General features: G+C 37.3%; 1 protein-coding gene across 9 annotated transcripts in view; it reads right to left on the minus strand.

Annotated features, from left to right (window-relative positions):
• LOC120307839 (WD repeat containing planar cell polarity effector) overlaps positions 1 to 24,960 on the minus strand; it is a 168,275-nt gene that overhangs the window by 61,988 nt on the left and 81,327 nt on the right. For all 9 annotated transcript variants that reach the window (XR_005556666.1, XM_039343003.1, XM_039343007.1 and 6 more), the window contains 3 exons: positions 21,595 to 21,786; positions 19,641 to 20,250; positions 8,290 to 8,478 (listed from right to left, as the gene is read on the minus strand). Coding sequence is in view for 8 of the 9 variants with exons in the window: in XM_039343003.1 (XP_039198937.1) it covers positions 8,290 to 8,478; positions 19,641 to 20,250; positions 21,595 to 21,786 (991 nt within the window). In the remaining variant the exon portion in view is untranslated. The remainder of the gene's footprint in view (positions 1 to 8,289; positions 8,479 to 19,640; positions 20,251 to 21,594; positions 21,787 to 24,960) is intronic.

Here is a 24,960-nt window from a genome sequence, read left to right on the forward strand (position 1 = left end):
TTAAATAAGGATAAAGTTATTATTAGATTTGTTATGATTGATGAACAACTATAAATTATTCATACTTGCATCTCCGATTGCATCTTGGATTCATGATTACTCAGCAATATTATTTGACATCAATTTCTTGGCCTTCTCTGGATTACTTCTTCCCTCAACTCCTTCATGAATAGCTAAATAAGACTTGAGTTTTCACCAGGTTTCCCATGGCAGGTTGCCAGATGATGAGATATTTTGCTTTAAGGTGTCAATATAATGTTTATGGAATGGAATGAATCTTTCTAACTTCTTAAACTTTTTTGAGGCATCAGAACTACAGTTACCACTAAATGGGAATAAGTATGGCAAAGGCTGCTGCAGACAGGTATTTCATACAGCTTGTATTTTCTGGATATCTATCTTTGGTTTGCGACCAAAGTCAAAAATAACAAAAAAAAAGCTTCTTTCAACATGTAAAAAACAAGAAAAAAGTGAAGGAAATGATTGGTCCATTAGTGGGGGAAAGTGGCAAGAAGGTGACAAGCAACAGGGAGAAAGCAGAACTATTTAACTTGTTTTTTGCATCTGTCTTTACACAAAGGGAAAAAAGAGCCCAACCTATAAAAAATAGTGCCATAAAAAACAGAACAGAAACACAAGTAAAGATAGGCAAGAAAATGATAAGTGAGCACCTGTCCAGCCTAGATGAGTTCAAATCACCTGGACCAGATGGATTACACCCCAAGTGTCTCAAGGAACTGGCAGATGTGATCTCAGAACTACTGAACTATATTTTTCAAAGATCCTGGAGCACTGGGGAACTACCAGAGGACTGGAAAAGAGCTGATGTAGTTCCCATCTTCAAAAAAGGAAAAAAAATGGATCCAGGAAATTACAGACCTATCAGCCTGACCTCAATACTTGGGAAGATTCTGGAAAAGATAATCAAACAACAAATCAGCAAACACCTAGAGGCAAACAAAAACATTACTAAAAGCCAACATTGATTTGTCAAAAACATATCATGCCAGACAAATCTTATTATATTCTTTGACCAAGTGACAAAATTAGTGGATCAGAGGAATGCTGTGGATATAATTTACTTGGACTTCAGTAAGGCATTTGATAAAGTAGATCACAACCTACTACTTGATAAGATATAAAAATGTGGGTTAGACAGCATCACCACCAGATGGATTCCTAGCTGGCTGACTGCCATACTCAGTATGTGGTCCTCAATGGAACTGCATTTACATGGAGGGAAGTCTGTAGTGGGGTGCCCCAGGGCTCTGTTCTAGGCCCAATGCTCTTCAACATCTTCATCAACGATTTGGAGAAGGGGATAAATGGAGAACTCATCAAATTTACAGACGACACCAAGCTGGCAGGAACAGCCAACACTCCAGAAGATAAACTTAAGATACAGGAGGATGACTTGAACACTGGGCACTATCTAACAAAATGAAATTCAATGGTGAAAAAAGTAAGGTTCTACATTTAGGCAAGAAAAACCAAATGCACAGGTATAGTATAGGTGGTACCTTGCTCAATAATAGTAACTGTGAGAGGGATCTTGGAGTCCTAGTGGACAATCACCTAAATAGGAGCAAGCAGTGTGCTGCAGCTGCCAAAAAAGCCAACACAGTGCTAGGCTGCAGTAATAGAGGGATAGAATCAAGATCACGTGAAGTATTAATATCATTTTACAATGCCTTGGTAAGGCCACACTTGGAATACTGCATCCAGTTTTGGTCACCACGAACTAAAAAAGATGTTGAGACCCAAGAAAGAGTGCAGAGAAGAGCAACAAAGATGATTAGGGGCCGGAAGCTAAAATATATAAAGAATGATTGGTTATGTCTAGTTTAATGAAAAGAAGGATGAGGGGGGACATGATAGCAGTGTTCCAATTTTTCAGAAACAAGCCATTCTCCAAAGCACCTGAAGGCAGGACAAGAAGCAACGGATGGAAACTGATCAAAGAGAAGGAACCTAGAACTAAGAAGAAACTTCCTTACAGTTAGAACAATTAACCAGTGGAACAACCTTCCTCCAGAAGTGGTGAATGCTCCAACACCGAACGTTTTAAAGAAGAAACTGGACAACCATTTGTTTGAAATGGTATAGGGTTTCCTGCCTGAGCAGGGGGTTGGACTAGATGATCTCCAGGGTCCCTTCCAATTTTATTATTATTATAATAATATTATTATATTAATCATCATCATCATCATCATCATCACACAGTCAGCCAGATGTTCAGACTGGATTTGGCATTTTGTCTACCTATCGAGTCTTTACCAAGGACCTGGGATAGGCAGATGTGGATGTTTGATGTTATTACAGATATCGTTGCAGGATGAAGGCGGTTCCTAGTAAGGCCACCTTTTGCAATTGACTAATGATGAATTTGTCAATGCCAATGGTGTTCAAGTGATGCTCCAGTTGTTTTGGGATTGTACCCAAGGCACCTATTACTATTGGTACTACCCTTGCTTGCTTTTGCCACAGTCTTTGTATTACTATTTGTAGGTCTTTGTATTTTGTTATTTTCTCCAATTCCTTCTCATCTATTCTGCTGTCTCCGGGCACTGCCATGTCCACTATCCAGACTTTTTTGTCTTTCTTATCGACAATTTTTAAGTCCGGGGTGTTATGTTGCAAGTGCTTGTCTGTTTGAATTCTGAAGTCTCAGAGCAGTTTAACTTTATACTTTTCTATGACTTTCTCTATTTTATGATCCCATCAGTTCTTGCTTACAGGCAAATGATATTTCTTGCAGATCTTCCAATGCACCATTGTTGCTATTTTGTTATGCCGCTGCTTGTAGTCAGTTTGTGCGATCTTCTTGCAGCAGCTTACCAGGTGATCCACTGTTTCTTCAGCTTCTTTGCATAGGCGGCACTTACTGTCTGTTGCTGTCTTCTCAATTTTGACTTTATATGCATTGTCCTTAAGGCTTGGTCTTGTGCAGCCAGGATTAGTCCCTCGGTCTCTTCAATTTTCCTGCTCTTAGCCATTGCCAGGTCTTGTTATTATCTGCTTTCCCAGCTATTTTTTTAATGTACTGGCCATGTAGTGCTTTGTCTTCCCATGCCTCTATTCTGTTCTTCATTTGGTCTTTCTTGTAGGCCAGTTTGGTTTCTCCAGTAGTCAGTAAGCCTTCCTGATATACTAATTTCAGTGCATCTTCATCACTGTCCTTCAGATATTCTTCCAAAGCCATTTTTTCTTCTTCAACCATCTGATGTACTTGCAACATTCCATGCCTACCAATTTGCCTTGGTAGATAAAGTCTGTCAATGTCACTGCGTGGATGAAGGGCATGATTCATTGTCATTATTTTTCTGGTCTTCCTATCCATTGCTTTTAGTTCTGCTTGAGTCCAGTCCACTATTCCAGCTGTGTATCTAATGACTGGAATTGCCCAGGTGTTGATAGCCTTTATGGTATTTCCTCCATTGAGTTTGGACTTTAAGATCTTCTTCACTCTCTTGATGTATTCACCTCTAATCTTTTTGTTGACTTCAATGTGCTTGATGTTGCCAGCTTGAAGGATACCCAGGTATTTGTAGTAATCTTCCTTATCCAGACTCTTAATGTTATTTTTGTGGGGCATCTTGATTCCTTCAGTTTTCACTATTTTTCCCTTATTTGACAGTAAGTGTGGCACATTTGTCCAAGCCAAACTCCATTGCAATATCTTGGCTATATATACAGACAGTGTTCAGCAGCAATTCTATTATTATTATTATTTAGCCTGAATAAAGGTGAAATGCCGCACAAGCTTAAAATGAAAAAATATTTTTTTCCAATTAATTTTGCCTAGGATTACATTCTTGAATATGTTCATCTTTGGGCTATTTCTCCCCTTATTTAGAAGTACATAAATGGAACCATTGATGCACAGCTTTAACCAATGTTAGTGTTATGCCATGCAAATTACTTTAAATGAATGACCCATTAAATTCCTTTTTTAAAATTGCAGATACAATTTTATTTCAGATATAGGCATGCCTATTAAGGCAGCTGGACAAATGAAAATTTAAACAACAGCTCTCAAAAGAAACCAGCATGGCTGCATAAAGAACTCTCTGACAAATTGAAAGATAAAAAGGACAAGTATAGAAAGTGGAAAGAGGGGAACATAACTAAGTCAGAATATCAGCAAATAGCCCGAGCCTGCAAAGATGAAGTGAAGAAAGCCAAGGCTCAAAATGAACTAAGGCTTGCGACCAAAGTCAAAAATAACAAAAAAGGCTTCTTTCAATATGTAAAAAACAAGAAAAAAGTGAAGGAAATGATTGGTCCATTAGTGGGTGGTAGTGGCAAGAAGGTGACAAGCAACAGGGAGAAAGCAGAACTATTTAACTCATTTTTTGCATCTGTCTTTACACAAAGGGAAAAAACAGACCAACCTATCAAAAATAGTGCCATAAAAAACAAAATAGAAACACAAGTTAAGATAGGCAAGAAAATGGTTAGTGAGCACCTGTCCAGCCTAGATGAGTTCAAATTGCCAGGACCAGATGGATTACACCCCAGAGTTCTCAAGGAACTGGCAGATGTGATATCGGAACCACTGAACTATATTTTTCAAAGATCCTGGAACACAGGGGAACTACCAGAGGACTGGAAAAGAGCTGATGTAGTTCCCATCCTCAAAAAAGGAAAAAAAATGGATCCAGGAAATTACAGACCTATCAGCCTGACCTCAATACCTGGGAAGATCCTGGAAAAGATAATCAAACAACGAATCAACGAACACCTAGAGGCAAACAAAGTCATTACTAAAAGCCAACATGGGTTTGTCAAAAATAGATCATGCCAGACAAATCTTATTGCATTCTTTGACCAAGTGACAAAATTAGTGGATCAGAGGAATGCTGTGGACATAATTTACTTGGACTTCAGTAAGGCATTTGATAAAGTAGATCACAACCTACTACTTGACAAGATAGAAAAATGTGGGGTAGACAGAACCACCACCAGATGAATCCGTAGCTGGCTGACCGGCCGTACTCAGCGAGTGGTCCTCAATGGAACTGCATCTATATGGAGGGAAGTGTGTAGTGGGGTGCCCCAGGGCTCTGTTCTGGGCCCAGTACTCTTCAACATCTTCATCAACGATTTGGATGAAGGGATAGATGGGGAACTCACCAAATTTGCAGACGACACCAAGCTGGCAGGAATAGCCAACACTCCAGAAGACAGGCTTCAGATACAGAAGGATCTGGACAGACTTGAACACTGGGCACTAACTAACAAAATGAAATTCAATGGTGACAAAAGCAAGGTTCTACATTTAGGCAAGAAAAACCAAATGAACAAGTACAGCATAGGTGGCACCATGCTCAATAGCAGTAACTGTGAGAGGGACCTCGGAGTCCTAGTAGACAATCACTTAAATATGAGCCAGCAGTGTGCTGCAGCTGCCAAAAAGGCCAACACAGTACTAGGCTGCATTAACAGAGGGATAGAATCAAGATCACGTGAAGTATTAATACCACTCTTCAATGCCTTGGTAAGGCCACACTTGGAATACTGCATCCAGTTTTGGTCACCACGATGTAAAAAAGATGTTGAGACTCTAGAAAGAGTACAGAGAAGAGCAACAAAGATGATTAGGGGACTGGAGGCTAAACATATAAGGAACGGTTGCTAGAATTGGGTATGTCTAGTTTAACGAAGAGAAGGACAAGGGGGGACATGATAGCAGTATTCCAATATCTCAGGGGCTGCCATAAAGAAGAGGGAATTAAGCTATTTTCCAAAGCACCTGAAGGCAGGACAAGAAGCAACGGGTGGAAACTAATCAAGGAGAGAAGCAACCTAGAACTAAGGAGAAACTTCCTGACAGTGAGAACAATTAATCAGTGGAACAGCCTGCCTCCAGAAGCAGTAAATGCTCCAACACTGGAAGTTTTTAAGAAGAGACTGGAGAGCCATTTGTCCGAAATGGTGTAGGGTTTCCTGCCCGAGCAGGGGGTTGGACTAGATGACCTCCAAGGTCCCTTCCAACTTTACTACTACTACTACTACTATTATTATTATTATTATAGATAGTCAAAGATGCTTCAAAGGAAGGCCCATACACGATCTGTGGAAGTATAATTCAATAAACACCACTGTCATGCTGTTCCTATTTTTCCTTACAAGTTTTATACTTTTGAAATAATCCAAGCTACATGATATTGCAGTTATAGTGTTATTAAAAAAAATCTAGTTTCTCTGAAGAACTTGAAGATAACCATAATGGTTAAAATAAATTTAAATTTAGATTACCGTATATTCTGCCGTATAAGGCGACCCGGCGTATAAGACGACCTCCGTCTTTGGCGCCGAGTCGCATGCCTAGAAAGTCGTCTTATACGCTGGAAACTATCGTAATTTCCGGTGTATAAGACGACTTGGCGTATAAGACGACCCCCAACTTCGGTGCCAATTTCAATGCTTTCAAAAGTCGTCTTATACGCCAGAAAGTACGGTAAATTAAATTAAAATAAATCTGGTGTGGTGGAATGTGGAATCTGGCACTGATTACGAGAGGAGAAAGTAAAGAGACATATCAGCTTTGAATCCTTGCTATGCAGGAAGCTGCCTAGGAGGGATTCTCCTTCATTTCTAGTCAGCATTTATCAGATAGTTATGCAGAGTATGCTTCAGTTGGGCAAAATTTTGTCTATGGGCAAACATGCAATAAAGAAACTGCTTTGAGCTTTTACTTGTGTCATTCTTGGTTTCCTGTGCTTGACATCTGGTAAACAAATTACCATGACAGATTGGTTAGGTTTCTTCAGAATAAATCTCAAATGACATAAGTTACTTGTCTGACATATTGCATTCTGGGAGAAGCATAGAACCATAGAAAGAATATATTTATAAAACATACATACTAAACCAAAAGGTCCTATATCTTTCCACTTTTCAGTGTTTCTAGAAATTTTCTAAGAATAAATGTTAACCCTATGTAGAATTTTATGTCAATGATGTAGAATGTTATGGTAAGTGCTTCTTCTTCTATAGCATAAGGATCGTGGGTCTCAGCCTCATGGCCTGGACACACGTTTCAACAGCAAGCAATTTTTCTAAAACTTGCTGTTCACCATATCCTCTAGCATTTTCCTCTTCTCCAGGCAAGCGCTTGATGCTCAGTTGTACTTACATGCAGAGACAAGCCATGACACTCTCCTACTTATTATTATTTTTATCTAAATCCTGGGAAAAGAACTAATGGGACCACAAAAAAGACAAAGGATAAAAAATGAAGACGTTAGTACTTTAGGACTTTAGAATTCCAACATAAACATCTACTACAAAACACCCCAGATTAACGTTGTTGATAAGAAAATGTTTGGCTAGTGGACATTGCAATATCTGGAGACAGCAGAATAGAAGAGAATGAACTGGAGAAAATCACAAAATACAAAGAGTTGCAAATAGAAGTAGAATGGTAGTGGCAAAAGAAAGCAAGGATAGTTCCAATAGTGATAGGCACCTTGGATGCAATCCCAAAACATCTGGACACCACTTGAACACCATCAGCATTGACAAAATCACCACCAATCAATTGCAAAAGGAATCTTTACTTGTAACCTTTAACACCATCAAAAAACATCTGCCTATTTCAGATCTTTTGGAAGGACTTGACAGATACCGTAAATGCTGGCGTATAAGACGACTTCCGCGAGTGCTGAAATTGGCGCCAAAGACGGGGGTCGTCTTATACGCCGAGTCGTCTTATACGCCGGAAATACTGGTAGTTTCCGGTGTATAAGACGACGTTCTAGGAATGCGGCCCTGCTATAAAGGCGGGGGTCGTCTTATACGCCGGGTCGCCTTGTACGCCGGCATTTACGGTAGATAAAAATGCCAAATCTGGTCTAAACATCTGGCTGCCTGTGTGATGAACCAATAACAGAATTTTAATAGATTTTTATCCCACTTTTTAACATAAAATTCAAGGTGTGAATTTCTTAATATAATTCTCTTGCCTATTTTCCCACAACAAGTCTATGAGATGGGTTAGGGCTGAGAGAATGACTGGCCCAAAAGCATTCAGCTTGCTTTTATACCTAAGGGAGGCCCAGAATTCAAAGTATCCCAGTTTCTAGGCCAGCACCTTTAACTCTACACTATACCAATATATTTACACTGAAAAATTGATTTAAGTAACACCATTTGCTTTTAACATAAAGAATAGTATATGCATAATTTTACAATGTTTAAGTATAATCTCCTCAAATTGATTATCATTAAAGTTCTACCATTAACTAAAAAGTAGGGATATTTATTAGACATAGCCCAACAAACCTTCTCTAATGTGTGTCAGCTTTTGTCGAAGAAGGTAGTTTATTATGGCACAAAGGCTTACATAACAGTGATGACCCATTGTATTCCAGTTCATGCCATTTAAGATGTTAATTGCCTCATGTATCTCATCTTGATGAATATATTCCTGGATGATTTCTACAAGGCCAAGCTGTCCTCTTGGGGTGATACCTGCCACAAAAAGTAATAATAAAAAAAGACATTTCAGATGCAAACCTAATTATATTTATTTATTTCACCAAGAATATGTCTGTCTGTCTGTCTTTCACCCATTAAAATATATAAGGCATGCACTTCGAGCAGATGCATTGGTAAATAGTACTTTGTTAATGATTCAAGACAGCAGTACTGTGTAAGAACATACAAAAATAAACTTCTTTAAAAGCAATGAATCCAAACCCAATTAATTTTTTCTTGCCTCATATAAGAATAAAGACAGAAGGAAAAATTTCAAGGCTGTATCAATATCAGCAAAATGGACTGCCAACAGATTTTATTTTTATCTCTAATTTGAGACTGATTATACAGTACATATTACACGTACAGACACACTTCTGTTATCAAAAAATATTACGGTAAGTGCACATTAACAAATGCATCTTTACTTCATATATACTTGCAAAGGTATGTTGGAGATAACAAAATTTGAACATTCATCATAGTATTGCTTTCATTTTTTACCAATTGTAGCATTCAGCAAGAAAGGAGGGCAAAATATAGACACTTTATGGACTTTACTGGCCATATATGATTCCCCTACTTTTGATTTACATTTTTACATTGTGTAACATTAAGGAGGTTTAGTCTTGTCTTATTGTTGCCGATCAATATAAACTCTAGTTCTTGAATTTCTGAATATTTTAATTTTAATTATGAACTGATTCTACTCCCATCTCCATGAAATAAAATACTGATTTTTTTGCAGGAGGGGTAAGTTGTTGTTGTTAATTGCAAAGTCGTGTCCGACCCATCGCGACCCCATGGACAACGTTCCTCCAGATCTTCCTGTCCTCTACCATCTTCTGGAGTCCATTTAAGTTCACACCTACTGCTTCAGTGACTCCATCCAGCCATCTCATTCTCTGTCGTCCTCTTCTTCTATTGCCCTCAATCTTTGCCAGCATTAGGCCCTTCTCCAGTGAGTCCTTCCTTCTCATCAGGTGGCCAAAGTATTTGAGTTTCAACTTCAGGATCTGGCCTTCTAAAGAGCAGTCGGGGTTGATCTCTTCTAGGACTGACCGGTTTGAACGCCTTGCAGTCCAAGGGACTCGCAGGAGTCTTCTCCAACACCATAGTTCAAAGCCCTCAATTCTTTTGCGCTCAGCCTTTCTTATGGTCCAACTTTCACAGCCATACATTGCAACTGGGAAAACCATGGCCTGGACTATACGCACTTTTGTTGGCAGGGTGATGTCTCTGCTTTTTAGTATGCTGTCTAGATTTGCCATAGCTTTCCTCCCAGGAGCAAGTGTCTTTTAATTTCTTGGCTGCAGTCCCCATCTGAGGCGATCTTTGAGCCCAGAAAAATAAAATCTGTCACTACCTCCATTTCTTCCCCATCTATTTGCCAGGAATTGAGAGGGCCGGATGCCATGATTTGGTTTTCTTAATGTTGAGTTTCAAGCCAACTTTTGCACTCTCCTTCTTCACCCGCATCAAGAGGCTCTTTAGTTCCTCTTCACTTTCTGCCATTAGAGTGGTATCATCTGCATATCTTAGGTTGTTGATATTTCTCCCGGCAATCTTAATTCCAACTTTTGATTCATCTAGCCCTGCCTTTCTCATGATATGCTCTGCAAATAAGTTAAATAGGCAGGGCGACAGTATACAGCCTTGCCGGACTCCTTTTCCAATTTTGAACCAATCAGTGGTTCCGTGTCCGGTTCTCACTGTTGCTTCTTGACCCGCATATAAGTTTCTCAAGAGACAAATGAGATGGTCTGGTATTCCCATCTCTTTAAGAACTTGCCACAATTTGCTGTGATCCACACAATCAAAGGCTTTAGCATAGTCAATGAAGCAGAAGTAGATGTTTTTCTGGAACTCCCTAGCTTTCTCCATGATCCAGCGTATGTTGGCAATTTGATCTCTAGTTCCTCTGCCTCTTCGAAATCCTGCCTGTACTTCTGGTAGTTCTCGATCCACATACTGCTGGAGTCTAGCTTGTAGGATTTTAAGCATAACTTTACTAGCATGTGAAATGAGTGCAATTGTGCGATAGTTTGAACATTCTTTGGCATTGCCTTTCTTTGGAATTGGAATGTAAACTGACCTTTTCCAATCCTGTGGCCACTGTTGAGTTTTCCAAATTTGCTGGCAAATTGAGTGTAGCACTTTTACTGCATCGTCTTTTAAGATTTTGAATAGCTCAGCTGGAATACTGTCACCTCCACTAGCTTTGTTGTTGCTCAGATTTTCTAAGGCCCATTTCACTTCACATTCTAGGAAGTCTGGTTCAAGGTCAGTGACCATCTCATTGTGCTTATCTGGGACGTTAAGCTCATTCTTGTATAGTTCTTCTGGGTAGTTTTGCCATCTCTTCTTAATCTCTTCTGCCTCTGTTAGGTCCCTGCCATTTTGGTCCTTTATCATGCCCATCTTTGCATGAAACGTTCCCTTCATATCTCCAACTTTCTTGAAGAGATCTCTGGTCCTCCCTATTCTGTTGTTTTCTTCTATTTCTTTGCACTGTTCATTTAAGAAGGCATTCTTATCTCTTCTAGCTACTCTCTGGAATTCTGCATTCAATTGGGTGTATCTTTCTCTTTCTCCTTTGCCTTTCGCTTCCCTTCTTTCCTCAGCTATTTGCAAAGTTTCCTCAGGCAGCCATTTTGCTTTCTTGCATTTCTTTTTCTTTGGGATGGTTTTAGTTGCTACCTCTTGTACAACGTTGCGAACTTCCATCCATAGTTCTTCAGGCACTTCGTTCATACCTGAGTGGCCTAGTGCTTTTCCCTACTTTTTTAAATTTAAGCCTAAATTTTGCAACGAGAAGCTCATGATCTGAGCCACAGTCAGCTCCTGGTCTTGTTTTTACTGACTGTATAGAGCTTCTCCAGCTTTGGCTGCAGAGCACATAGTCAATCTGATTTCTATGTTGACCGTCTGGTGATGTCCATGTGTAGAGCCATCTCTTGGGTTGTTGGAAAAGAGTGTTTGTTATGACCATCGTATTCTCTTGACAAAATTCTATCAGCCTGTGCCCTGCTTCATTTTGTACTCCAAGGCCAAATTTGCCTGTTATTCCGGTTATCTTTTGGCTTCCTACCTTAGCATTCCAATCCCCCATGATGATAAAGACATCATTTTTGGGTGTTAATTCTATAAGGTGCTGTAGGGCTTCATAGAACCGGTCAATTTCATCCTCTTCAGCACCAGTGGTTGGGGCATAGATTTGGACTACTGTGATATTGAATGTTTTGCCTTGGATTCGAATTGAGATCATTCTGTCATTTTGGGGATTGTATCCCAGTATTGCTTTTCCTATTCTGTTATTGACTATGAAGGCTACTCCATTTCTTCTGAGGGATTCTTGCCCACAGTAGTATACCTGATGGTCATCTGAGTTAAATTCACCCATTCCTGTCCATTTTATTTCGCTGATTCCTAAGATGTCGATGTTCAGTCTTGTCATCTCTTTTTTGACTACGTCTAGCTTGCCTTTATTCATGGATCTTACATTCCAGGTTCCTATGGAGAAAAAATCTTTACAGCATCGGACTTTCCTTTCACCACCAGATATATCCACAGCTGAGCGTCCTTTCGGCTTTGGCCCAGTCGCTTCATTCTTTCTGGTGCTACTAGTACTAGCCCTCTGCTCTTCCCCAGTAGCATATTTGACACCTTCCGATCTGAGGGGCTCATCTTCCAGTGTCATATCTTTTTGCCTTTTAGTACTGTCCATGGGGTTTTCATGGCAAAGATACTGGAGTGGTTTGCCATTTCCTTCTCCAGTGGATCACATTTTGTCAGAACTCTCTGCTATGACCTGTCCGTCTTGGGTGGCCCTGCACGGCATAGCTTATAGCTTCATTGAGTTACGCAAGCCCCTTCACCACGACAAGGCAGTAATCCATAAAGGGGAGGGGTAAGTTACAGAAATAATAAATCTATTATAAACATATTCTGGAACAAATGAAACAGACATTTTGACATCGCTAGATGCAGAAAAAGCTTTTGATATGTTGGAAATTGAATTTCTAGTACAAGTAAAGAAAATTGGATATCCTTTACAATTTGTTACACATATTTTTTTTATTATTTTAATGCCTCTGCTAGGGTGGCTACAAATGCGATTATCTGCTCTGTAATCAAAATGTGATGATCCAGTTAAGGATCTTAACAGATCAGAATTTAAATATAAACTGTCACATACAAATCAAATTTTAGGTCTTTGAAATCACTCTTAAAAATATTCCCAGATATGTGGGAAGTGTAAATATAGTGCAAATGAACATGGTGTCTAGAATAATAAATATTTTGAGAGTGAGCCTATGTTGCTTACACTTTTTTAAAAAATAAATTAATAGTCAATTTATACTATCTTATTCTCAAATATACAGGTTTCATATAAATATTATGGTGATCTTCAGCCAGTCATTATACCATTAAACCTTTTGAAAGATTACAAAATGAATGCAATTTATCCAAAACATCTAAGTGCCAACATATTCAGCTAAAATATTTGTTATATTTTTTATTCAATTCTGAGCTTTAGCAGTCCAAATCTCTGGAAGGTTTATTTATTGAGAAGGATGTTATCAAAACTAAATTTACAATTTAATGTTACTAAAAAATGAAAGAGAATTACAAAAAATTAAACAACATAAAAGAAATGAAATATAGAATATCCTAAATAGGAAAATTAATATTTTCAAATTTTAATAAGTTGCTCTAGTAATTAAGGCATCAGATTAGAAAATGGTAACTGTGAGTTCTAGTCCCATTTTAGCCATAAAAGCCAACTGAGTGATCTTGGGCCAGTCACTCTCGCTCAGCCCAACTCAACATAAAGGAGGAAAGTATGTTGGATACGTTTGCCACGTTCAGTTATTTGTAAAAATACTAAAGGTAGGATACAAACAAACAACCAAACAAATAAATATACATAAGAGTTCTGGAACAAAGGGAAATGGTTTAGTCTAACTGTTGCTTTCTTGCTTTCTGTAATCGGCTTTTGCACCAGGGAAATCTCATACAAGTGTGGGAGACATGTACATGGATGGAATGTACTGAAGAATGGAATAAGGGAGTGTACAGGAATGATTGATGTCTTCCTTATGATGCAATGGCTGTGTTGTCTGATTTTCATTGGCTAACAAAGTTTATAAAGCAATGCTACCAACTTTCTAAGGCATAGCACTTCTGGATGTAACTCTGCCAGCGTTCCAGATTGTTGGCCACCCAGCTGCTTAATTTGATCAAATAAAGTGCTGCTTGATCAAGAAGTCTCTGCTTGGGTTATCTGATTAGATTGATATGGTATCTCAAGTTTAAGTAAGGGACCAGGACCTTACACTGTGTTTCCCTGAAAATAAGAACGAGTCTTTTTTTTGCCTCCAAAAAAAGCACCTGGTCTTATTTTCTTTGGGGGGAGGTAATCTACGAATATATATGTATGTATGTATGTATGTATGTAGGTCTTTGGTTATTCAGGTTTTCTCCCACGTAAAATTGGAAGTGTCTTGGCGACGTTTCGACGAAGTCCCATTCGTCATCTTCAGGCTGGTGTTTTCGGCTTCGTGCTTCTAGGAGCAATGTGTGATTGTAGCTGCCAGTGGGGTTATGAACTGATTGGGTGGGAGCTTGGCTGTGTTCTGATTGGGTGGAGGTGTGTTCTGATTGGTTCGGGGCTTGGCTGTGTTCTGATTGCTGGGGGAGTGTTTTGTTTGGGTGGGGGCTTTGTTGTGCTCGGGTTAGTCTGAGTTGCAGGGGGATTTAAGATGGTGAGCTGCATTGCTGTTGTTTGGCTTCGCGTTTGTGGTCGTGCCTCATCTTCATGGTGGGTGTCGGTTTGCTTCATGTATGGATTGGAGGGGTTTAAAGTGGCTAATGATACAGCTGTGGTCTGGCTTGTGGTCATGCCTCATCATCAGTATGGGTTGGGTTTGCTTTTTGCGTGGATGTGTGGTGGTTACATCCTGTGTGGTTTTCGTGAGTGTGGGTCTGGTGTCATTCTTTGTGTTAGGGACTCATTTGTCAATAAGGGCGGGTTTCCAAATGGCTGGTAGGCGGGAGGTATCATCTCATTTATTCATGCTGTGTGGGTGTTTTTCTATCTCAATAGCTTCTTTGATTATTCTGTTATTAAAGTGTTCAGTTTTGGCGGTAGTTCTGGTCTTTTTAAAGTCAATTTCATGTCCTGTGGCTTTAAGGTGTTGGACCAAGGAAGAAGTTGGTTCCTCTTTTTTAACTGAGTTCTTGTGTTCTTCAATGCATGCACTTATTCTTCTATTGGTTTGTCCAATGTATGTGGTGGGGCAAGCGGTGCATGGGATTTCATATACTCCTTGATTTTCTAACTCAATTTTGTCTTTGGGGTTTCTTAGGATGGTGGATATTTTTCTGTTTATGCAGAATGCTGTCTTGATGTTGTGTTTGTGGAGGATCTTGCTGATTCTGTCTGTGGTGCCTTTTATGTATGGGAGGAGGGCTTTGCCGTTTTCTTGTTCTCTGTCTTGGATTTTAGTGGGGGTTTCTTTTTGGAAGATGACGAATGGGACTTCGTTGAAACGTCGCCAAGACATTTTCTATTTTACGAGGGAGAAAACCCGAATAACCAAAGACCTACATACAAACACCTGCGAAAACCTCAGAAAACAAATATATATAAAATTTCAATTGTGCCTAATTCAACAAAATTATTTTCTTGAATGGATGATTTTAAAATATCAATTGGAATTCTTTTTATGTTAGAGATATAATAAAAGTGAAGGTAGAAGCCTTTTAATAGCTTCCTATTGGTTAGATATTACAGTATTGTTGTCATCAATCAGATATTTGAAAGACAATCAAGAATTAAGTACGTTCATGCATTGTTACGTTGTATTATCAAAATTTGAAATTTGTCTATTTAGTAAGAATTTTGGACATACAGAACAAGAACTATTGCAAAAAATATGTGGGTCTGTATTCTTTTTTTTTTTTTTTTTTTTTTTTTTTATTAAATTTTTTATAAATTTTACAAAAAAAACAAGAACAATACAGAACAAAAAACAACATATACAAAAGAGAAAAAAAAATTAAACAATACATATAAAAAAAAAACCCCCACCCCACACCCCTCCCAAAAACCCTCCCTTCCCCCCCCCCTGAGCTTCCCAGAGCAGAATATAGGCTTAAGAAATAATAAAAAAAAAAAAATAAAAATTAAATTAAAAACTCTATATTTATATATATAAAAAAGATATCTATAATATATATAAAAATAAAACTTATGAAAAGGCTATATAATATTTTTGTATACCCAATCTAAATTGTATAAATTTTATCCATTTGTCCCAGATAGCAAAAAACTTCTCTTGCGTTTGTTGCTTTAAGAAAGCCGAAATCTTTGCCATTTCCGCCAAATAAGCTACTTTAAAAAACCATTCCTGCAATGTAGGCAAAGATTCCTTCTTCCAATATTGTCCAACTAACAGCCTCGCGGCTGTGATCAAGTTTAACATCAATACAACCTCCTTTGTATCACAATCTGTAACAATACCTAACAAAAATAATTGCGGAGTGAATTTTACCCTCCTTCTAAAAATTCTCTGGATATTCCACCATATTTTGATCCAAAATGCTTTTATCTCTCTGCATGACCACCAAATATGATAATAAGAAGCCTCCTTGTAACCACATCTCCAGCATTTAGGTTGCACGTCAGGGTACATATAAGACATTTTTTGTGGATCAAGGTGCCATCTATAAAACATTTTATAAAAATTCTCCCTTAAATTCTGTGCTTGAGTAAATTTGACATTTCTCACCCAAATAGTTTCCCAGGTGTCCAATGAAACTGGCTCACCAAAGTTCTGCGCCCATCTAATCATACAATCTTTAATTAGTTCCGTTTCTGAGTCCAATTCAACTAAAACCCCATAAATTCTCTTAATGTGGGTTTGTCTTTGATCCTTCAGTTGCTTAATAAGATTTTCATCTTCTCTAAGAAAACCCACCTTGCAATCCATCTTCCATCTATCTAGTAGTTGCCTATATTGGAACCAAGAATAAATAAAATTTTCTTGTACTAATTCTTCCCGTGATTTTAATTGCCAGTTTTGTCCATCCCATTTAAGTAACTGTCTATAAGACACCATGTCCATTTTAACCCCTCTTTTTATTCCTTCTATCGCATGCCAAGGTATAGCCCATAATGGTACTTTAAAGGTCTGTATTCTTTAAAGGATGCATTTATACCAAATTTGTCAACTTGCAGTCTTTCATCTGGTTTTGTTTTGACATAGAAGCAAGATTGGACATTATGATTTCATATAGTTTACGTTTGTGATATTATTTTGATATTATAAAAAACTGGTAAAATTTAAAAATGCTTTTTATTTTTAAATTTTTAATTGATGATGATTTTGTTACTGATGATTTTGTCAATATTTTAGTGTTATTTGGAGAGAGGTTTCCCATTCTTACTATTTTTTTATTTTCTTCCTTTCTTTTTGATTTGCATTGTTTAGTTGCTAGGGCTTTTACATATATACCTTCTTCAACAATACTTGAAATGAAATGTATTAGCTTTGTTTTTAATTGTTCTTATTACATGTTTTGGCATATCACAATTGCTATTAGAAGACAAACAAGTGGTTTTTGGATAATACTCAGATGTGATCATGAGAAACTGCATGTTGTAATTGGAAGATCTGACTACAATAATACATAAAATACTTTAGTTTTTATTTTTCATAATGCAAAATACCTAAATTGCTACTTCCTTTTCATTCCAGGCTTCCTTGTTTCCAGTTATTTTCTTAGGTTTTCTACTACAAGAATCATTAGAAAAAGTTTACAGATGTCTAGGGTAAAAGGGAACAATTACAGATAGTCCTCGACTTTCATTTAGTGACTGTTCAAAATTACAACAGCACTGAAAAAAGTAACTTATGACCGTTTTTCACACTTATGACAGTTGTAGCATCCCTATGGTCACATGATCAACATTCAGATGCTTGGCAACTGGTTCATGTTCATCACGATTGCAGTGTCCCAGAGTCATGTGATTCCGTTTTGCAACCTTCTAACAAGCTAAGTCAATGGGGAAGCCAGATTCACTAAACAACCATGTTACTAACTTAACAACTACAGTGATTTGCTTAACAACAGTTGCAAGAAAGGTCGTAAAATGGGGCAAAACTTACTTAACAAGTGTCTCACTTAGCAACAAAAATTTTAGGCTCATAAGCTGAGGACTACCTGTATTGGCAAAAGAAGAAGAAATAATAGTAAGAGGAAAAATGCTGGAATCTTTAAGACGATAGCTAGTATCTCAGTTCATTTTAGGTATGGGTAGAATCATACAGTCTAAAAGATCCCTTTTATGATTCCTAGATCCCTCTACGTTTGTGGCAGAGAGCCAAAACAGTTTGCTTAAAACTTGCAGATACATAAAGCATCAATTTCACATCTTGGAAATCCTAAAAACCTCTTCCCAAAAAGACTTTGGTCCTCTTCACTTTTGAAGTGCAGCTTTCAACATGAGATGCAAACCCTGTCGGACCCTCAAACTGACAGAACTGAAATAATTAATTACTTAAGAATTACTTGCCAAATGAGCTTTAGAATAGACAAAACCTAAATGTTTACCTTACCAAAGCTTGCACCATAAATTGATTCCATTCTCAGAAGACATGGAAGACATGGAAAAAGAGCTCACCTCAATTGTTTTTGTGGAGACACTTATTAATCATGATCACACATCTTCCTAGAGTTATATATATATTAGCATTATGGACTTTGTTCTATCTGTCCCCAAGAGAATGTTGTTCTATATTTTTCTAATATGTCATAAAATTGTAAGTTTTAAGTAAATTTTGAAAATGCAAGTGTTATCTCAGATTTATCTTACATTCTAATTTTCCTAATAAACCAGATCACAATAGGACAATCATTCCTAACACACGTAACCGGAGAATTTCTTGTCGAAAATGTAACAGCAATTTTTTTAAAAAAAATATTGCAGCTTTCAATCACAGAGGTCAGCAGCTTCCTTTTTCAGTGTCCAATTTCTTTTGGGTCATGCATTTCCAAGTGACCTACTTTGGTAAGAAAGGTGACAGCCAACTCATGGCCCTAATTGATTTAGGAACAGGGCCCAGGGAGACAGTCCAATTAAGTTTACAAGCTGGCAATTAGCAGAAAGGCCTCTAAATCCCTGCACTGAGAGCATGTTTCTCTCAGTAAGAACATAAATGTGCTAGAGATAGGAAAAGTAAAGCTGTGCTTTAAAGAAAATTGCCGTAAGCAGAGCCACATGGGAAAACTAAAACGAGCAAGGTAGGTATAGCCTGATTGCCTTCTGTTAGACAGGTAATCAAAAAAAATTAACAGCATTTAAAAATATACAACATTTGAGAATACATCAGCAACCTGTTTTAATTAGCTTTCCAAATAAACATCTATGACACAATAGAATAATTTAGTTCACCAATTATTGTACAGGATTTCCCGTTAAACAAGGTAACAAGACAATTTTTAAATATATAAAGCTGACATATCCTGAATGGTCTTATTATATTTATATACTACCTAATTGGTGGGATATAGGTAATCATTAGAGTGGCTTGCGGACTAGTTTCTACATACATACATACACACAAACGTATCTGGTCAAATCTGCAACCACACTGGCTTGAAAACTATTCTCTAGCTGCAATATTAATGGTGCTGGGTAAAATCCAGAGGCCTGTGATCATCAGTGGAATAACTGGGAGAAAGATGTTTGTCTCTCCAGCTCCCAAAATCAACTTAAAGAATTGCCCATTCTGCTGTAGCAGATTTAGAGCAAGGGGATGAGAAAGGCCTTCTGCATAAATCAAAGTTTCTTGCACAACAGTGGATTTCATCTATATTATTTACTAATTCTTTTCATTGGCTGAGACATATCACATAAAATACAAATCTTTTAATTACGTCTCTCTCTTCAGTTTTCTTCCAATCAACAGATTTCAACAGATTCAGTCCAATCATAAACAATATAATCTTGGATTCTTTTTTTCCAGTTCTTTTACTTTTCTTGCTTAGTTTTGTTGCAAATATAATCTTTTTTAAAAGCAGAAATTTTATATCTACTGATGAAATATATAAAAATTGCATGTGCCATTAACTACCAATAAACTTACCGGTTTTGAAATGAAGCACTCCAATAGGTCCTTTGTCAAATCTAAATAATAGAAGATCATATATATCTAAAACATCTATGTCCTGAGAAGAATCTTGTGGGACAGCCCACTGGATTTGAATGAAGCTGCTGGATATCTCAATTTTTTCACTGAATTGTAGTGTTGATTTGGGTGAGAGGTCTTCAGCTAAAAGCTGCATTTTAATTGGAGACAGTGCCATGTCAAATAACTGTAGTTCTCCTTGTGAACTACCAATAAGAATTACGGCAGCCCTAGAATGGCAACACATTAAGGCAGGTAGCAGCTTTGCTTCTGTTGCCAGAGTTACTTGACGGTAGGCTTCATACAGAACTACTGAAGAATCTTCACAACCCAGAACAAGTTTGTCTTCTGTAATATTCCTGCAACAGCTGATGGCTTTTGATGTTAATGGTATTTTGGTGATTGCCACACAATGAATTTTATTCCTAACATATTCATAAATGCAGCTGTCAACCATGGGTTTTTGGTCTGCACTCACAGATTGTTCTACAGTATGAATCTGATGTGGATTGCACATACTAAATCTGACATCAAGTGGATCCCCATCTGTATGAATATAATTCAGAATCTGAAAAACAACCCACATGCAGAATTACAGTGTGCTGAAATAACGTATTCTTACAAGTACTATAAAATAAAAAATGCTATAATTCATAACCAAGATAACAACTTAATTGACAAAAATGGATTTCATTGTACCTTATTAACTGCTAAATCATGTGACGTATTAATTGTGCCTCAAAGTCAGTTAGTTTATAGTTTATAGTATAAAGGGATGTACTATATTTCAGTTTAAGGTACATATTTTTTATGAATGTAATTAACTGGAATAGAATTTTTCACTAGTAAAAATAGGTCTGACTTTGTGAAATGATATATATCACAGGGCAAGTTTTTTCACTAAAATTTTACTTTATAAAGCATACATATACTCATCCATGTATGAAAGATTTAATTATACAGTGCTTTTCTATTTTAAAAAGTTCCAATAAAAGCAGAAGTGCCCCTAGGGAACATTTATTAGTCCTTTCTCAGCTATATTAAACAGATTAAACTATACTGATACAATATATTTCATAATTTTCCCTTTAGGTTCAACAAATTTAAATATAAAAACAAAATAATATTAATATATTCAAGCTAATAAGTAAGAGTTGAAAATGTAAATGATGTTCTAAAACTCCTCAAAAATGAAAGAATATTTTTACCTGGCACTTAATACTTTAATAGGCCAGAGTCTAAAGGAACCATTTTTAATTGCTACCCTCTTTATCTAAATGGAGATATCCAAAAAAGAAACTAAGAAAATTAAATCACTATATCCATGTAAAAGTAGGTGCTTCTTTAAATAATTAAATAAATTATCCCACATACAGTATTAGATCAACATGAGGTACTGAATCTTTTAAATATTATATCACTGGAAGAGTTGAGAAGCTTCACGAGATTTCAACTCCATTTGATTTTTCTTCTCTCTGAATTGAGATTCAGTTTCCATGAACCTAAAGCTCTGCTAAATATCCCTTCAATTTTTTTTCCTGTATAACTGTCAAGGGATGAACAATTAAAAACAGAGAGAACGTGGTCAAAGCTGTGTATTTGTTTTCTGTGACCCACCCCTAAAATCCTTCAGTCAAATGATCCTTCAAATAAGTTTCCTCAAATACATAAAATATTAGCAATTACATATTAACAAAAACATAATTCCTAATAACTCTAGGGAAATTTCAATTTCTGCCACCTGAAGAATTTTGATATAGCAGTAATTTAAACTGGTTATTATGAGAATTTTCCCCCTATTAGGCCTTCCTTCCCTTTTGCAGGGATTTACTTGTTTACTACAAAATCACTCCAGAGCCTTTTTAGCTAAATGGGTAAAACAAATATCCAATTTAGAGATTTAGAGGATTACCTCTAAGTTGCCATGTTCACATTTCAAGAGTAGCAAGTTGGCTCTCTCTCTCTTGCTAGACACTGGAGACCAAGGCCAAAGTTCATCTTTTGCAGCAGACCACCAGCAAATAACCATATTCTGTACATTATTTATTGTTAAATAACGCTTGATCCTTCTATTTCCTAGTCCTGGTATATCAATGTAAGATATCTGAGGAAGAAAAAGGCAGGGCAAATGTGAAATTACCAAGCAAATACAATATATGGGATTTATTTTACATACAAAAATAAGTATATAAAACCTAAACATTATACTGTACCTAAACATTATTTCATTCTTCAAGTCCACTGATAGCACTGTAACATTTCAGCATGTCCTATAATAGTTATATATCACTTCCCAGTCTTAGGATTTCATTTATAGCAACACTTCAAAATATCATATCAGTCGTCAAAATTATCTAGTGTTACAGCAGAATAAAGGAAACAATATAGTCTATTTGGACTTATAATGTGTCAGTCCAATACATTTAGACAGTTGTTGTTTTTCCCCTAAATTCAATATATAAAACATAAAGAACAATATTAAAAGCCTGAAAAGGAGAGGGAAGTACAGAATTCTTGGTTGCACTGTGTTAACATTGTACTATTACTTAGATGTACGAAAGTGGGTCTTGAGTGCTACATTTGCAGTGCTTCCCACTACACTAAGGTGCATGTAAGTATTTATGTGTATGTTGTGTGGGTGTGTGTATAAATATATACATAATAGAGACATGTATGGCTATGCAGAAGTATTCACTCTCCTTAGGATGTTCTGAACTTTTGCAGATGAATATTATCACAGCTTGATGAGAGTCTCATTGATATATGAAGAGAGTTTGAATAAACCAATACTTATTATTAAAGATTGGTTCTTGTTCCATTTGTGTAATACTGTAAGCTAAATTAACCAACATATAAAGTGCCAGTGCAAAAAAAATTTACCTTTTAGATTCAGTAACACAGGGCTCCCCAACCCCCAGTCTTCAGCCTGGTATTGGGCTGTAGCCCATTGAGAACTGGGTCACGCAAGTGGTGGGTGAGTGCACGAATGTACAAAGCACCATTTGTGCAGGCAGTGGGTCCATGTGTGAAACCGTGACCTCTCACCACTGCTGCTGCTAGTTGGCAGAGTGAAAAGGCTGGGGATTGCTGCAGTAACACACACACACATTTACCTCCAAGAACTACAAGCAAAAGCTTCTTCTAATTGGTTATTAGTGTTTTAGCTCAGGGGTCCCCAACCCCTGGTCCATGGACCAATACTGGGCCACAGCATGCCAGCAACCAGTCCACACAAACAAGCAACTCTCCATCCATGGGATGCAGGCAGCACACAAAACCATGCACCCTCTGGTCCGCGGAAAAACCTCTCCACGTAACCGATCCCAGGTTCCCAAAAGGTTGGGGGCCTCTGTTTTAGCTCACTAGATACAAAAGCTGGCCTATTCTTCCATAGCAAACTGCTTCAACTGAGTTGCATTTGAGGGTTTTCTAGCATAAAATAGTAAATAATTTCAGGTTCTGCCATGTCTATGGAATTTAGGTCTGGATTTTGACTTGGTCATTTTCTAAAACTGAGTTTGTTCTTGGGCCTTTATCTTGTCAACATGCTTGTAAGTTTGGTATAGCTATCTTTCTGCATGACTTGCTTAGGCTTAAACTCTTGCAGAATTCTTTGATGCAGAGCAGAACTCAATATGTTCAGTGATGGCAAATGATTCAAGTCCAAACCACCATCCCCAAACCATGACCCTTTGATGCCTGACAGTTGGTATGTGAAAGTCAGTGTTTGACTTCTAATAGTTAAAACTACATATATATAGCCTGAAAAATTCCACTTTTAACTCATCTGTCCTTAAAACATTCCTCTAGAAGCCTGGGGTCATCCAGGTGCTTTTCAGTACATTTAAAGAGAAATCATTCTTGTGAGCAAAGGTTTCTCTGTTGCTATTTTTGTGTGAATCGCATTTTACTCTCTGCTTTTCTCCTGGCAGAGTCAAGGGAAATGATGCCTGCAGATACTCAGATGTTGCTCTGAGTTTTTTTGTGGTTTCCTGAATAATTTTAGGATGTGCTTTTTAGTGGCATTGACAAGGTGGCCATTTTTGGGAAGATTCACTATTGACCCAAAACATTGTTTTAAGATGGTCTCTGATATTGATTGGTTGAGACCAGAATGTTTAAAATCGGTTTGTATATTTTTCCAGATTGATAATTACCAGTTGTTTTTTATATATCTTTTGTATCTCTAGATACCTTGTGGTATAAATTGCCCTGTGTTGATGGTAGCCAAACTCTGTGTATAGAGGGCAGGACTGGCCCAAATCATTCCTTATTGTATACTGAAATGTCTCCTGAATCTTAGTTATTCCTTTAATTGAATTGATTGCATTGTGAATGGTTTTCATACTTGCACATTGGATATTGAATTATTTTGTTCACAAAATAAATGAAATAAAGGCCAAAGTTTAGTATTGTCTGCTTACTCAGATTCTCTTTACATATCAGTAGGGCTCAAATGAAACTCTGGTTTACCCCAAGTGGCAGAGATGTGCAAACCTTCAGAACATCCAAAAGTCCACAAAATACTTTTTCATGGAGTATTTTGTGTGTACATATTAACATATACATATATAAATGCATACAAAATTGTAGCATCTCTTTGAATTAGTGTATGCAAGTATGTAAGAAAGTTTGTTACATTTTAATAGCTAAGAGCTGCTAGATGTGTATGTGAAGATATCCATATAAGTTACGTGCATTGATGCAAAGTAATTTATACTGGGAGAATGATAGAATGCTACTGGATGAGATGAAGCAAATTTCCCTCTCCTAAGCTGTGGGCAAAAAAAAAAAAAAAAAAATCCACTCATGAATTGGAGGAATTAAATCAGAGGCAAATTATGACAGAGGAAAGGTTAGGACTGGAAAGTAAGAATATTTACATTAAACCTTAGTTGATGATATAATTTACTGAATCAACAATTTCCCTTTTTACTAGAAACACAGGGCATGGGGTGATTTGAGGAATACTTCCCATCAAAGAACTCTGGTCAGCACAAGCTTTACCTCAGTGGTTCTCAACCTTTTTAATGCCGCGACCCCCAACCGATCGTAAATCGAGGACTACTCAACCGGTCGTAAGTCGAGGACTACTCAACCGGTCGTAAGTCGAGGACTACTCAACTGGTGCAGAACCGTTTGCAGAATGGGACTTTTGGCGGGTTCAGCAGGGCAGAGACAGCCTGGACAATTCCTATTGGCTTTTGAAAGCCAATAGAATTAGACTCTATTCAAGAGAATCTATTCTATTGGCTTTCAAAAGCCAATAGAATAAAAG

This window comes from Crotalus tigris, unplaced genomic scaffold, assembly GCF_016545835.1.
Source record: "Crotalus tigris isolate CLP2741 ecotype Arizona unplaced genomic scaffold, ASM1654583v1 scf7180000017831.1706817, whole genome shotgun sequence".
Taxonomy (NCBI): Eukaryota; Metazoa; Chordata; class Lepidosauria; order Squamata; family Viperidae; genus Crotalus; species Crotalus tigris.